Source organism: Hippocampus zosterae, chromosome 2 (genome assembly GCF_025434085.1).
Source record: "Hippocampus zosterae strain Florida chromosome 2, ASM2543408v3, whole genome shotgun sequence".
Taxonomy (NCBI): domain Eukaryota; kingdom Metazoa; phylum Chordata; class Actinopteri; order Syngnathiformes; family Syngnathidae; genus Hippocampus; species Hippocampus zosterae.
The window spans coordinates 13,064,706-13,081,118 of record NC_067452.1 but is presented as its reverse complement, the minus strand read 5'-3'; the positions used below and the strand labels follow the sequence as shown (position 1 = coordinate 13,081,118).

Genomic DNA, 16,413 nt, shown 5'->3' with positions numbered 1-16,413 from the left:
GTCCCTAGGTGAGCGCGGATGGTTGTTCATCTGTGTGTGCCCTTCGATTGGCTGGCGACCAGTTGAGGGTGTTCCGAAGACAGCTGGGATAGGCTGCAGCACCCCCCAAGAACCTTGTGAGGATAAAGCGGATCGGAAAATGGATGGTTTGATGCGTGCTATATCACAAAAATCTGTGATTTGTATTGATCGTTACTAGACACGTGCAGCATAGACACTCTACAATTTCTGTTAATAACCCAGGCTGAAATTATTTCTGCCCTTACATACAAATATACAAAAAAAATTGTAAAAATAATGATTCCTTTCCGAAACACTTTTCTTTTTCCTCGTCAGGGCATCAATGATTCGTAATCACAACAACAACTCATTGTCAAACCCCCAGCATCATTTACGGTACGGCACATCCATCAAGTCATCGGAGAGCGACCTATCCACTTGTACGCTGCCCGTGTCCCGCCTCCCGCTGCCTCTGTCGCCTAAGAGGCCCTCGTCGTCCCCTGGCGGACCCCGCAGCGCTCACGCCCGCCTCTTCAGACCGCAGCCCTCTCACCTCCGACCTCCTCCGATGCCAGAGAGCCCCCGCCACCGCGGCTTTAATGGTCTCCATGGTAACCACAGCCCCATGGCCAGCCCCAACAAGATGGCCCGTGCGGGCGGCGGGTTCGGCGGAGGCGAGTTGGTGCCGGTAGCGTTGGCGCAGACTGAGGCAGACAAAGGCCTGGGTTTCAGCATGATGGGCGGCGGGCCGGGGGGCGGGATGACGGTCGTCAGGAGAGTTTGGGACAGGAAGCAGTGCAACACTCTGCAGCCAGGGGATGCTATTGTCAAAATAAATGGAGCTGACGTGCAGAGTCTCAGCCTTGCTCAGGTAGGAAACGTCTGATCATGTGAAAGTAACGACTGCTTTGAATGAATGGAGGTAATGAAAATTTTTCTCCCCATCCAGGCTATTACTTTTTGACGGTTCAAAATCTTTCAATGTTTCCCAACGTCTTTTTGTATCTCTACTTCAATTTCACTCATTCACTGCCCTAGATGTTGATGTTCTGCAACTGGAATCCAACCGTTCACTGCCAAATACGTTTTTCAATGGCTCGGCTGGAGGATGACAGTTTGTCTTTCAATATCAGAATCAGAATCAGAATCATCTTTATTGGCCAAGTATGTAGAACACACAAGGAATTTGTCTCCGGTAAAACACACTGCACTAGTATCATCGTAAACAACAAAATCATTGAACCATTTTAGAGTAACCAGTAGTTTTGTAGTACCATTTTGTGGTGCAAGAAGAGTGACTATGTCAGTGACTGTTTAAGGAGTTAATGGCTAGAGGGAAGAAGCTGTTTAAGTGTCTACTGGATTTGGTGCACATATCAAGCCAAGCCTTTTTGGTTAAACCAACCCATGTTGAACTGCTGATAACTAAAGAATGGACGACAATAAAACCACGAGAAACTGTTAAAAGACAAGTGACCACTGCCCAAATGGCTGCCAGTGAATGTGTAGAGTGTGAGTAAATTTGTCCCATCTGCATACTGTATCTATTGTTCTTGCAGGTACAAACTGTCCTTCAGGAGCACACCAAACAGGGAGAAGTCACACTGTTGGTGTATAGGGGAGGTAAAAATGTCAAACATTTGCTTTCAAGTCACTGTTAAACGGTTGTTTATTTCTGACTATTTTTTGTCTCTTTCATCATCATCAGGCATCTATCAATCCATCATCTCCCCGAGCTCCCTTCGGAGACTCCCCCCTCCTCTGCTCCGACCCCCTCCTCCACCCGGTGGCTCGGTCGACACATCCATCCTCACTGATGCCTTACCTGTTCCACGTACGTCATTCGGCACACCGCCATCCACCGCCCCCACGAGTTCTTCGCTGATCCAGAGCACCAGCTTCCTGGAGTCCATTCCGGTCACCCTGACCATGGAGCCCAAAGACTGGATCAGTACAGGTCTGGAGGATGACGCCGGTAGAGTCACAGAACCCGATTCAGGACTGGAAATACGAGAAGATGAAAGGGTTCGACCCCTGAGAGGGTTTGATGTGGAGCTGAAGAGAAAACCAGGGGAGGGTTTTGGCTTTGTCATTGCCTCCCAAGATCTGGAGAACACCAAAGGTTAGTAATATCTCCTTCGTGGTAAATGCAATGACTTGGTTTGTGAGAAGTCTAAAACTGCAATGGAAGTTGCAAATGGAACTGCTAAGTACTTTTGTGCAAAAAGAGGGTCACTTTTGGATTGCACGTGACATCAGACCCACAGAGGCACAGGCTAATGGCAGATTTTGGAATGTAGGAGGATGGCGTGGAAAACCCTCGCACATACCTGTACGTCAGCTGTCTTTTGCTATATCACCGGTTTTGCTGATTACTTGCCATATTGTAGGATTTTGTAGTGATATATGAGTATTTTTCGATATGGATTGTTACTGCTGACTCACCAAGAAATAACCACAAGCCATAAGGAAAGCGTGCGTAACAGGCACAGATTGACCAAAGTTTGGGATAATTCCACACATCATAAAGGAAGCCTAAGTGCAAAATGCCTTTTGTGCAATTGTCTTCACTTACTCGACTGTACAGTCTCTGCTAGAATAAACATCGTTAACTAATTTAACTTAGCTTACCGGCACTAGTTAGAACAAACTGTAATTCATAACAGGTGGTTTGGGTAGTTGTTGGTTATTGAACAAACATCGAACAAAATACAGTCAACACACAAGCCTATTCTTGCTGACCTGCCGATCGCCTCAAGTGATGCCGTCACTCTGCATACACCAAAACTAAAGCTAAAGGCAGCACAGCCGTCAGAACGTCCTCATACACTCACTTCGGCAGACAATGGGCCTCTTCGGAAAATGAAATCTCCGAACCTTTCTGCCACCTTTCTAGGACGACATCATCCGGTCAAGGAGAGATGAAAAAAATGCCTCCTTTCAAAGGCAGGAAAGCACTGCACCGGTTCAAATCAATTCAACTCCACTTTTCCTAGCTGACATCATCGTGCGATGACGAGTATTGCTTACATAAGCCATATCTTTCCTTTTGCTTTGAACATATATTTCTTCGTCCCGTTGATTATCCACTTGCCATAAAAAGATGTATTAGTATTTTTTAAGTGAGTGTTTTTTTAACCTTATTTTTAAAGTCCTGAGCATGAAATGCGACTGTCTTTACGTTGTCCGTCAACTGCGTCACTCCCCAGTTGCTTTAAATCAGGAGTGCCCAACCAATCCGTGGACTGGTCTCAAGTCAACCGTGGGGGGTGACGGGAGAAATGCGGGGGGCGGAGGGATAATTCTGTCTTTTTGTGTGTTATTAATATATATTTGTGTGTACTGCACAATAAGCATCTTATCGGTTTTACTTTCACGAAACAACCCCCCCCCCAAAAAAGATTGAAAAATGATCAAATGAAAAAGTAGGTCACCTTTTCATCTACATGGGCGCATGACCTGCATCACAGGAAGTTGATAGCAGTCAGCAGTCTGCAATTGCAGGAAGCGAGTGGAGCCGTTGAGATACATCCATTTTTTTGTTGATTCTCATTCACTTTATTTGATCTGCAATTCACCGATGGCATTGTTAAAAAAATAATATAGGTCATAATAAAATGGAAATCTGAAGCGCCAGGAGAAGCATTTTAAAATGGCACACACAAGCTTCTATCGAGATGTTCCTGCACTTGACACGCTACAAAAGGTTGTCCCTTGTTCCTACCTCCCCATGTCAGGTCACCCATTAAGGTTGGCAGTGATTTCTGTTTAACAAACATAGTCTTATTTGGTATCTAGTTAATTTTTTTGTTTCGTTCATGTTGAGGTCCGTTATGGCATTGGTAGTTTAAATTATGCTGCCGTAAAGAATTGTGGGTAATATTCTTTCGTAAAGGTTGGTCAGTAGTAACCTTTGCAAATGAGCCCTTCAAGGTTCCTCAGCATTTTTAGAAGTTGAAACATCCTGTCCTCCAAGGACTTACATGGTCATCTCACTCAGATAGGATAGGAAAGGAAATGTCCTAGGCAAAAACGAGAATCAGTTTCGGTAACAGGCCTGTTAACTTGCTGTGTCACACAATAACACAGCAAGTTACCACAGTGTCGATTAGAATGGGTCGATGGTGACCCCAAGTGGACAATAATAACACCTGCACTTCAAACGCAGACACTGACTGTTGATAATGCTGTGCACGAGTGATGCTTTAATATGATTAATTCATTCATTCATTCATCTTCCGAGCCGCTTGATCCTCACTAGGGTCGCAATAGCTAGACAAAAAGATGTGTGTCACTGCAACAATAAACAAGGGATTAGTGCTCTAAAGAGTTTCATTGTCCAAATCCTCAAGCCATTTTCAACACTTTGGATCGGTCAGCATATTTCAAAAACACAGCACGGGCACGTGTGGACTGATCAATACTATAGATTTGTGAGGAAATGTACCATATTTGGTCATGGGGGCGACAGCGATATTGTACCTTGATACCAATTGCTGGAATGATACTACGGCAAAAACGAACTAAAAATAAGCAAACACAGTGGAATAAAAGTTGACAGCTAAACTACTTCAAATTCATTCGATAGATATTGATTTAAAAAATGAGACGGATATTAATTAGCATACAGTGGGGACATCTTTAAACACTCTAGAAAATTAAACACGAAACATTCTTTCAACACAACTGAACATTTTATACATACTGTATATCCAGAACTTTACAAAAGTCTTGGGCCACCAAACGCCAAAAGATGTAGTTGTTTTAGCAATGTTATCATGATCAAATAAAACTTGGAGGTTACCAAGTTATTCATAGACCTACAACAAGACTGAACTAGTCAAACAATTAAAATCAAAGTGAATTTGACACAGAATTGTTCACGCCTAGTCTAGCCGTCAGTGTGCTCACTCGTAGCACCGCAGCTTTCGAACACAACGAACGAAGAGGCTTTTCCCTGTGTCTGTTCAACGCTCCCGGTCATGGTGCCGAGTCATTATGCCAGGGAAAAATTTCCTTTTGGTACTGCTCCTGGTACTTGGTGCAACACTATGACCATGTCTGAAAAGGGATTTTCTCTGGGTATATATTTGGAATCTTCCTACTATTTGTTTTGGCTTGAGGTTTTTGCGATTTTATGTGTCTGTGGGGTGGCACACAAACTGGCCTTCTTATGACAGTTCGACACTAGCGTTTATATGCGCTCCCAACTGACAAGACGCAGGAGCGGTCTCGCGCTGCCTTGACCGTTTAGTGTAAAGCGCATCCCTGTGATGTATGGCCCCCGTCAGAGCATCCTTTGTCTTCTATTGGCTGCCCTCTGTTCCACCGTGATGCACTTCAATTTCCAATATGGCCCAAGCCAACATGCACATTTAGAGCATCTTTTCACGGCCAGATTGATGTTGTGGGTGCGCCTGTCCCCACATCTGATCCGTCTTCGTTATGTACTCGCTCTCCCTCATTTCTCTCCTGTCATATCACGGAATGAAGTCGCTCAACATTACCTTCTCTCCATCAACCCCCCCATCCCACTCTTTCTCACGTGCTCTCACTTGTTATCTCTCTCTCTCTCTGCCTCTCCCTTCTCCCTCGCCACCCCTTCACTCTGCAGTAAAAATGTCCAGTCTGGTTTTTCAAAAGATTAAAACTCAGCCCGCCTCCCTCCCTCTGCCACCCACCCCACCTCCTGCTCTCTACGTTGCTGGCTGACTGCTTAAGCGAAATGCTCCTGTGGTACAGAGGGGACAGCCTGCATTTGAGCTGCTGGTTCTGTGTTGTGAACATCAGCGCCTTGGAGAACAGCATGACACGGAACTGAGGAGTTTTGTCTCGATATTTGAAACCTCGACTTTCCCCGAGAGCCATGCTGGAGAGACTACAGTCTGCTTTGAGGACTGTGAAAGAGTCTAAACGTAATGATTTGCTTTGCTTGCTTGTCCTTTATTGTCTTTGACTCACAGCTGCAGGTTTGCTGTTTTTTCACATTTATTCGGTTGGGTGCATCAGCTGGAAGCTTTGAATTATGGAGCCCACAAGTTTGCTCAGCCAGACATGTTGACTGCGTGCCATGTGGACGTTGCATCCACATGCTCACACGGCCGTGACGAACAGGGGCTAAATTAAGCTGTGTTCAATGTTATTTTTGCAGGGAAAAGAAAGAGAATGTTAGATCTGGGAAAAGTTAAATGATCACTGCTAAATTGTCACTTTGTCTGATTCTGCGATTAGATGGATGCACCTTTAATTAAAATATGAATATTGTCATTAAGAGCAACCATTTGCATAAAATGAAAAATACTCAAAATACAAAAGAAGTGTGTTTTGGTCTCTTGATATATTTATGTATGTATTTCCCCAGACCTGTGTTTGTCTTAACTAAAATGGAATGCAGCATTTCACTAATAGACAGGGCACTCAGGGCTGTAAAATGAATGCTTTTAACATAAATGACAGATGCTGCTTGCTCAGGATCAACAACGGTTTGTCCTCTCAGATGTGTGCTTAGCGTCAGCAGGCTGCACAGGCTGATCTGGGTTGCATAGAGTGGAGTTTTCATGATGGCGTAAGGTGGACGGGTGTGTTGGTGCTGGTGCTGATGCTGGTCAGCGGTAGTTCTCAGTGCGGCACATTGTCACCATGCTGGCTGCGGTGGGATAACTCTGGAAAGGACAACATGGAATGCCAGAGGGAAGGACAATTTAGGAATAGGAAGGAGTCCATGTGAACATGTGCTGTTGGTGTGCGTGTGTGTGTGTGTTTGGCTCAGCACATTTGTCTTACTGTGTTAAGATATCCTTTATTTGTCCCATACTGGAGAAATTTACATGGGGAAATGTTGCGTGAGTCACCGTGCGTGCACGTGAGCTGGGCTTGTCCACGGGTTTGGAATTCATTCTTTGGCAGAGGTTGATGGTCCGCTGTTGGATTATACGCAATAAGAAGACTATTTCAAAGCTGCCCTGGCGTCTGCTTTGACCTGATTGCCATTTCTGCCTGGGCCACCAGATTATAGGCCTAGAATGAACATGTGTCTCATGGCCTCCGAATTAAGAAAAATGAAGGGACAAGTTCAAAATGATCGGTTTCTCTGATTTTGCGGGTCCAGTTGTTTGACTATAATGAGCATTTTTGTTGCACCTTGTGAACTCCTGACAATATCAGACTTTAATTCCCAAAATACAGTTGTTGCTTTGCGACGCCAGCAATGATTGATGCCACGTCTAGTTTACTCTAAAACTAAACAGAAAACAAACAATTACAGATTTTGTATTGAAAACAACCTCATAACTTGATTCTGTTAGCTTAACGTTAAACCATAATGTAAAAAGTCATAAACAGGCAAATGATTAGCATCTACAGTATGTGCCCGTGTTATAACGCTTCAAGCAATGTATATTTCAAAATAAAAGATGTATCAACGCATGTGCAGTAGACAATCTAACGGCTCACATTCACAGGCATGTATTCTTTATCCTCTATGACGAACGCCTAATATAACTGCACACCACTGAGTGAGTCACTTACAGCAGTCAAATGGACCTCTTTCTCATTTGTCGGCATAACTGTATTATTCTGCCACCTCATGGCCAAGTAAAACACACCAGGTCAAGTGGCAATGATTTTATCAATGAGGGACTCACTGATTATTCTCATTCTGTTCATTTGTATGTTTTTTAAATGACAATATTACAGAGTCCTATTCTTATGAAAGAAATATATATTGATCTGCAATTTCCATTCATTTCAAGGCTGAAAAAGGATTTGCACAATGTGTGTTTCCCAGAATTCACACCACTCTATAAATATCGTCATTCAAAGTGCTTATTTGGCGAAATTAAAAATGGTGAAAATACAAATCAAGGTTTAGGGTTTTTTTTTGGGTCACTTAATTTTTTTTCCATACCTGTGACACAAAGTGAAGGCTATTTAGATTGGTGGAGCAGCTTTTCAATTGTCTGTTTTTACCTATTGTGTGAGGAACTCTTCGTGCGTCATCTGAATGAATAGTTTATGTTACTGTGTAGGTTAAACAGGGACACTGCTGTGAAGGCCTGAGAGGGCCCAGCTGCTGCCAGCAAGGAGGAACTATTGAGAAATAAGTGTTATCATCAGGATCTTTCGACATGCACTAGCAGCACTACTAATGTCCATGAGTTTTGTTTTATTTTTATTTTTTATGTACCCAATTACCTTACTTGCTGTCTTACCCTAGCTGGTTATCTGAGCTTTAGATTTAACAGTTAGGTTCCCAATCCAACTGGTTATTCCAACGCGCTGGTGGATCCTCGAACAGACATTATAACATTGTGGATCAATACTACAGTATATGTTAGCCCATTTTTTTGCGTTGTGTTTTAGCATGAAGTTAGTGGATGGCAAAGTCGTGTGGTTTTTAATACACTGTAATTCTCTGTTTCATGTTCAGTTTTAGAGTGAACGTCAACTTGGAGTGGCATTAAACAGCTTGAAGCTTCTGTTTTGAAGAATTTCTCACAATCTGCCAAACAATATACATAAATATCATGCCCAAAGTTGTACATTTTAAAAAGAACCTATGGCTGTTGCTTTCTGTAAACATATAAGTTATGATTAAATAGACACCATCTAGTGACTGGTAGTGGAATTACACCCAAAATAAATGGGAGGCAGAACATGATTAAGTTATAAACAGTCATCAACACAAATAAATAGGCTAAGGATTTACTAAGTATCTCATCAAGATCATACACTGGTGAATTAATCTGGAATGTAGGAACTGGCCACACGATAGGACAACTTGAGTTCACATTCATGGTACAGCGATGAATAGCGCCCCTGTCCCCCCTCACCCTCCTCCTGCCATCCCTCCCTCACACAGGCGGCAGAAGGAGAGCGCGCATAATCTCACACAACGGAAAATCCATTTGTTGTTGCCAACACGGACTGCAGTGACTTACCCATACAGGCGCTGCAGGTTGGAGCAACCCTTCATAATGGAGCATGATAATAAGCAAAGCTCCTCACTAAATTTAAAGAGTAATGAGCATACAAGCAAACACCACAAGTCTGCCACTGACAGATTCAAGGGAGCAAAATTTCACTGGAAAGTTTGTGTCCCGTGGTAGTTTGTGTCTGAGGAGTTAGGCAGTGCAGTTGATGGCTTGACAGATGCTCCAAAGCACAAGCTGGGAGGGAATAGACGAAGTGTGAAAAAAGATGAGTCATTCAAAATGTAAACCTGCCCTCAAACCCTCCACAGACAAGTTGCACGTTAAATCAATCATCATTGTGCTTTTTTTTTTAGTGCAGGGTAAAGCCAATAAGTACAGATGTAATAGAGAGAGCGAGAGAGAGGTGTGTTTACTTTAACTCCAGTATACATTTTCCACAAGGGGAAAATTCCTCAGCAAAAAAACTCCCAAAAACGAAATATTAAAAGATATTGAAGAAAAATCCCTCAATAGGAGAACCAGTGAGTGCCAAACTGCATGTGTGTGGGAATCCATTGTAGTAGAGGAAATATGTTCTTAATTTCCCACCTGCCAAAATGAAAATTATTTCATTATTTGTGGGAAGGGAGATGAACTGAGGGTCCATTCAGAATGAAGCCTGCCATGCCTGCTTATGCTTGATATATCGTCTTCAGTGAACCAAACATTAGCATGTGCTAAGAAGCGGGACTTCCCGAAGAACAATAAGTCCATTAACATTCCACCCTATTTCTTTCTTCTCTGTACAGCCGCATCTCTTCTGCCACATCGTTTTGTCACAGTGCGCCGAGGCAGCCCGGCAGCCAAGAGCGGTCAGATTCGGCCAGGGGATCGATTGGAGGCTGTCGAAGGACGCTCGGTGGTGACGCTGCCTCACCGTGAGCTGGCGCAGATCCTTCGCCGGGCAGGAAACACGCTCCGTCTCACTGTTGTCCCCCGGCCTAGCACCTGTAAGCCAAACGTCCCACGTCGTGTCTCTTCACACTAATGCAGGGTTTCCCAACCGTCAATTGGTTAGACAAAAATATTGTACTTTTGAAAACCCTCTCAGAACTCTACGAAGCAAAAATGATGCAACAAGTACATTGGTGCCCTAAGATATGAGTGACCTGACTTTCAAGTTTGTTGAAATACAAGCTGTAGTTTGCACAAAATATTTCCTTTCCACCGGCCAATTTGAAGTCGCGTCTTCCCTTGAAGGGCCGTTATGACAGTTAAACCACAAAATTATTACTTGCACATAAGAAATTAATAGATTGCTAGTTTTGCGATTTAGATTGCTAGTTTTGCGACAGTTGTTCAAGTGAGTGTGAACAAGGTAACAAAATTATTGCAACATCTCAACGTTATTTTTTACACATGACAATTTACCATTTCAGGACAGATTTTAGCAAGATGACACACATGATTTACTTTCACAGGCCACATAAAATGACCTGGTGGGCCAGTGCTGGCCCCCGGGCCTTCAGTTTGACACCTGTGATTTTGAGCATTAATTTTTAGAAAATGGAAAATGGTAACAATACCACAAACGGTCTAGTGTTTTTTTTTTTTTTTGGTCACTTAATTTTTTCCTTGCTTTATATTGAAGTAGTGATGATCCTTACCCCGAACTGTAATGACAATGAACTCTGGACCTTGAGTAGAACATCAAGCTATTCTGTTCTGTGACTGACATGGCAGCAGGAATTATACCTACTGCCATCAAGGAAGTGCATTTCATTGTCCTGCCTGTCACTGAATGTAGGTAGATAGTTGGGCAATTATTCGTTGTTTGCTGTAAACAATTTTCAGACCCCCAAGTGAAATTGCACCATAGATAGTAATGTGTCATGGCACACTGATGTCCACAAAGTTCAAAATAATTGCTCTGACATGACCAATATCATCTCCCTCAGACTCAACAAGCCTTTCAGAACCCGCTGAGTCCGAACTCGGACACAGAAGCAGGAAGGGTCAGAGGTCGCGTCCCAAACGTGATTCCCGGTATTACAGTGTCAACTTGGATCGCGGCCCCTCAGGATTTGGCTTCAGCCTCCGAGGGGGCAGCGAGTACAACATGGGCCTCTACGTCCTGGGACTGATGGAGGGAGGGCCTGCTTCGCGCAGCCAAAAGATACAGGTAAGTACAGGGAATCACCATCATGGCTGATTCCAAAGACAACCGTGGGCCTAAATAGTTCACCAGTGATGGGACATTATTTTTCCCGAGAATGTTTCACATTAATCACAATCCAAATAGTGCTCACTGTCGCAAAAGAATCATTGCCTATGTCCAGTTCAGTTGTATATAACTATTAATATCGATAAGTTTGCAATTAACATTAATAATTCATTGGTTTTAAATATTTAGGGCTCTATGTTCATGACCGGCATAAATCCCGCCCTGTATAGGGTTTTGCCTCGATAGTCGTAAACTGAGAAGATTACCGACTTAAATTCCAGTTCTCACAGAATCTGACAGATTTGTTAATGTCGGTGCTGAATTTCGATGCCGTGCTGCCCGAAAAAGAACCAATAGGAAATGTGTGAGAATTGTCTGACTCTACCCATAAAGTGTGCTGAATTTCCATCTATTATCTCGAGAGCAAAGTCTTGAGTCTTGAGATGCGTATGTGCCGTGCTGGACACATGTGCCTATCTTTGTACAACGTGTGACGTTAGTAGCTTCAACATGATAAAATGGGTGTTTACTCAGACAGTTTTGATCGCCTTGCAGGTGAGTGACCAGCTGGTGGAGATTAACGGCGACAGCACGGCGGGGATGACTCACAGTCAGGCGGTGGAGCAGATTCGCAGAGGGGGCCACCGCATCCACCTGGTCCTCAAGAGAGGAAACGGATATGTGCCCGATTATGGTGAGAACCAATAACATTCGAGTGACAATGTCACGCATGAGATCAGGAAGTCCTCAATGGGGCTCCTTGTTCTTTCAATCCTTAAATCTTTTCTAACGCTTGTCACACTTTTCTTCCTGTAACTCATCCATGCTCATAATTCTCTCCATTCTTGGTTTTACATGTTTCCTTCTCCGTTTACTCCCGTCTTTCCTGCTCATTCCGCCCATTCTCTTTTTCTCAGTGGAGCTCTCCAGTTTGTCTCTTTGTATGACCAACTCCAAATTAGGCGAGCCTTGCTTCTATGTGATTGGACGGACAGAAAATACGCGGTTGGTAATGGTTCCTGTTAGTTCTCTTATTTTCTGTCTCTCTACATTGCCGCGCTCGGTCACTGCTGTGTCCTCACATACAGTTGTGTTTGGAATAAAAGCAACGTGTTGAAACGTAGCTCCAGACAACTTCCACAAATGCCCGCGTGAACCCTACACAATGTATTCACAATCAAAAAGACTTGATCAAATGTGTAATTCCTTCACATAAAGTGATGAAAATCTATTGTTCTTCCTCAAACTCAAAATGGTTACCCTGCAAAGGCTCACGTTTGAAAGGGTCGCTTTGCCATGAATCACTGAAGTGATAATGAGTTAAATAAGCGCCGCTTCTGCTTTACATCCGTGTTGCATGGAGTCCATCCATTTGTGGCACCTGTGATCTGCTAATCCAGTCCAGGATTTGGACTACATTGCACAATTCCTTTGCATTTCTTCAAGATACCTGTGCGAAGACGAGCTGTTGGTAAGAAGCCTATGCAAAGTCCCATTGTTGAAAAAAAAACAGCACGTGCTGAATAAATTAATAAATACAAGTTGCTGGCCTTCAGTGAAAGTTGGTTGTCCAATTGTCTTGGGATGTTCACAGGCGCCATAAAGTTGGTGAACTGCACAATGCTAATAAAACAATATATTACTTCTGTGATTCACAGGAAAGTAAAAGTCGTCCAACATTTTTACCTTTGTAAATTAAATGGTCGAGTTTATGGAGGAAAAATGCAGAGCACCAGCTTTGAACAAACTCAGCAATAGCTTCTTGCCACAAGCCATCACTGCTCTGAGCTCACAAAAACACAATACCGGTAACAATAATACTGGATCCACACTTTTAAACTACTCCTGACTCCACAGCTACTCGTACATTTTTTATTCTTGATCACACTGACATGGAATTTCACCCTTGAGTCGGTTATATCTGCACTATACAATGACAAAAAAAGGCTTTCAATTCTTTCTTCTTTTTTTCTGAACACAACTGTATACACTCGCTGAAAGCTTACACTTGTTCTTAATCTCTTAACTGCAACCTAATGGCATGCGCATGCAATGATAATGTAGAGTGGTACCTCGACTTGCGAATGACCTAATTTTTTCAAGACACGAGTCCTCGTTTGGCCAACTCTTTTTTTCTTTTTGTCTCGAGCTATAAAGGCTAAATGGCTGCAGAGAACTTCTCAAACAACAGCACCTTGGCAAATAGTGAACACTGGTTTACCACAAAAAAGCTTATAGCCACTCATAGTTGAACTTGGCTGCAAAGCTAAATATTAAACAAAATAGAATTTCATCTTGTGTATTTAACCAAACGCAGCATGGTGGTCGACTGGTTAGCACGTCAGCCTTACAGTCCAGAGGTAAAAGGTTCAATTGAGGTTAAAATAGTCTACATATTTTGATGGACATGATAAATGCACAACGAAATAACGCTGAAACACAGAATAAGAGGCCAGACAAAGAGAGATCTTGATACACATTTGCTTAATTATGCAGAGAACTTCTGCAGCCCACTAGGCTTTAAATAGAAGAATTCAAATCCAATAAATAGGTAATAATAAGATATCCTTTATTATATGAAATTATTTCTATAGTTTTGTTTGAACAAAACTTTCAATTTTCGTTATCTGTAATTTGGTGTGACACGTGCGCAGTGCATGCTCAGCGTCCGGCCGTCTGCGGCTGCGCTCCTGTTTAGTCGTTAAATAGCAATTACATGACGGCGCCTTCTCTGTTTTATCCAAATTGTTTGCTTTAAAACAAGTACTCCTTAGTTTAGTATCCGCACATTGTTTTAGTATACATTTCTTAAAACATATATTTATTTTTTTTAAAGTCAGTGAGAGACAAGCCCGACCCGACCCGAACCCGAAGCAATAATTGACATTTTAGGGCCGGGTCGCCTCGGGCTCGGGCGGCCCGATCTTACCTCTACTATAGAGTCCTATTTTTCTTTTTTTTTTTTTAAAACACAGCTCCTTTTTTTTCACTTATAAGGGTGGAACTGGAACTTACTATAGGCATTTAGATGGGGAACGATGTTCTCAGATTCAAGTGATTTGAATCAGATCCATCCACACTCATAACAGAGTTATGAATGTGGTCTTAGAACAAGTTAACCTTCAAGTCAAGGCACCACTGTAGTAGATAAACTTGCACAGTTGCATGCAGATCTTAAGCGTGAATAAACAGTTTCATATCGATTCGCACAACATGCTTTTCAAACACGTATCGTTACCTCTCACCCTCCCACAATTTATGCCCATACAATGTCTGTCCAGGCCGTGAGCACAGAATCACCTCCCCCTCCCGCCTGCGTCAACCCAAGGAGCAGGGTATGGCTGCAGTAGACTCCAGCAGGCAGAGGGGGCGCCGCTCCAAGCAGAAGAGGAGAGACAAGTCTTTGGACGGACGTGAGAAAGGGACAAGTAGGCGGAGAAGGTGGCAATCGGAAAGCCGCTCAGTGTTGCGGAGCCCCGACTCGGAGCCCGAGAAAGGGGAGAGCTCTCGAAAAAGGACGTCTCGGAGTCTACCCAGAGAAGCCCTGTCGACGGATGACGACCATGCAAGGAGGGTGAGGAAAGGGGAGAGAGTGAGAAGCAGAGAGAGGAAAGAGAAGAAACGGGTAACGGCTCCTGTTGAGGAGAATCTGGAAGAAAAGGTCGAAGAGGGAAAGGAGGTGTTAGATAGAGCAGAAGTGCTGCCAATTCCAAGTCCTCACAAAAAGCTTCCCAGGCCTAAACAGGAGCATGAGGAAGAGTCGGACGAGATGTGGAAAGTGGCAGCAGGCTACCATGCCATGAAGCAGCTCCAGGGCTACGTGGACGACGACGATGACGATCATGCTGATGACATCCACCAGTTTGAAGAAAAGCTCCGGGATTTTGAGGAAGATGAGGTTTCATGGGACGCACAAGAGGGGCTGTTATCAAACGACACAGGGACATACTCTGTCCCACAAAGGAAGCCCTTCTCCTTCCTCGCTTCTGCACTTTCTGTAAATCAGCTGAGGGATGATGAGACGGAGTCTGGAGGCAGCCGATCGGATGACAGCATGTCCGCCGCTAGCATCTCCAGCTTTCCCGTGCAAGCGATCGGCCGCAGGGCCGCTGTGCTGCCGGGTCCTTGGCTGGCCCCCGGCCGGCACAGGGTGGCTCGGGATGCTGCGGAGAACGGGCCGTCGTCGCAGCCAACAGTGCCAGCAGGCAGAGAAGAGTGACGATACCACATGAGCACGAGTGCATTTTTGTTGATTCAGACACTCACCTTTCTTTTGTAGGGAGCGAAAGTGATATTTACTGATATCAACGCAATTCTCTGTTCTCAATGTTTCCCAAACGTTACTGAGCCAAGACGCTCACAAAAGGTTTCTAGTATGGGCCGCTTTCAAGTGGAAGTTAAGTCTAAATGTTCATGTGCCCCCACGAGTCTGACGAGTCTAAACACCTAATTCTGATTAAAATTCTCTTTGTGGAATTAAGCAGATTCATGCGCCCACTTCCATTCATTAATATAGGCTGGCTACGTAAGATGGCCGTCGGTGGCTTCACATCTCTCTACAGTGAATTGAAGGATTCTTAGTTCATTCATAGATTGGGCTGTGGACCAAACCCAGAAAACAGATGTGTAGTGACGTTTGCAATGATGTCAGTTCACGACCGGCACTCAAACTCAAAAGATCATGATTCAGTGTAAGCCTCATGTCGTTAACTTTGGCTAGCCTGATCGCTGCTCGTCAGATTCATACCAGTGGCAGCGGGACCACTGAATGGAAGAACAAGGGCAGTAGCGATGCAAAGTAAAACTTGACCAGATTATTAAGGCAGATAACATCAGAATCAGAATCAGAATCATCTTTATTGGCCAAGTATGTAGAACACACAAGGAATTTGTCTCCGGTATAACACGCTGCACTAGTATCATCGTAAACAACAAAATCATTGAACCATTTTAGAGTAACCACTAGTTTTGAAGTACCATTTTGTGGTGCAAGAAGAGTGACTGTCAGTGACTGTTTAAGGAGTTAATGGCTAGAGGGAAGAAGCTGTTTAAGTGTCTACTGGATTTGGTGCGCATGGATCTGTAGCGTCTGCCTGAGGGGAGTGGCTGAAAAAGGTGGTGGGCAGGGTGCGGGGGATCCAGGAGGATTTTCCGTGCCCTTGTCTTGATTCTTGCAGTGTGCAAGTCCTCAAGAGTGGGTAGGGCGGTGCCAACGATTTTTTCTGCCGTCCTAACTGTCCGTTGAAGTCGGATTTTGTCCTTTTTTGTGCTGACGAG

At 43.8% G+C, this 16,413-nt stretch overlaps 1 protein-coding gene across 3 annotated transcripts in view; it reads left to right on the top strand.

Annotated features, from left to right (window-relative positions):
- Positions 1–15,964, top strand: part of LOC127595928 (membrane-associated guanylate kinase, WW and PDZ domain-containing protein 1) — a 79,131-nt gene extending 63,167 nt beyond the window's left edge. For 2 of the 3 annotated variants that reach the window (XM_052057948.1, XM_052057947.1), the window contains exons 10-16: positions 337–871; positions 1,560–1,623; positions 1,709–2,122; positions 9,722–9,922; positions 10,871–11,094; positions 11,692–11,830; positions 14,418–15,964. In XM_052057948.1, coding sequence (XP_051913908.1) covers positions 337–871; positions 1,560–1,623; positions 1,709–2,122; positions 9,722–9,922; positions 10,871–11,094; positions 11,692–11,830; positions 14,418–15,355 — 2,515 coding nt within the window. In that variant the 3' untranslated portion in view covers positions 15,356–15,964. Of the gene's footprint in view, positions 1–336; positions 872–1,559; positions 1,624–1,708; positions 2,123–9,721; positions 9,923–10,870; positions 11,095–11,691; positions 11,831–12,053; positions 12,158–14,417 lie in introns of all 3 variants that reach the window. The other variant, XM_052057949.1, reaches the window with a different exon arrangement.
- Positions 15,965–16,413: the final 449 nt, after the last annotated feature.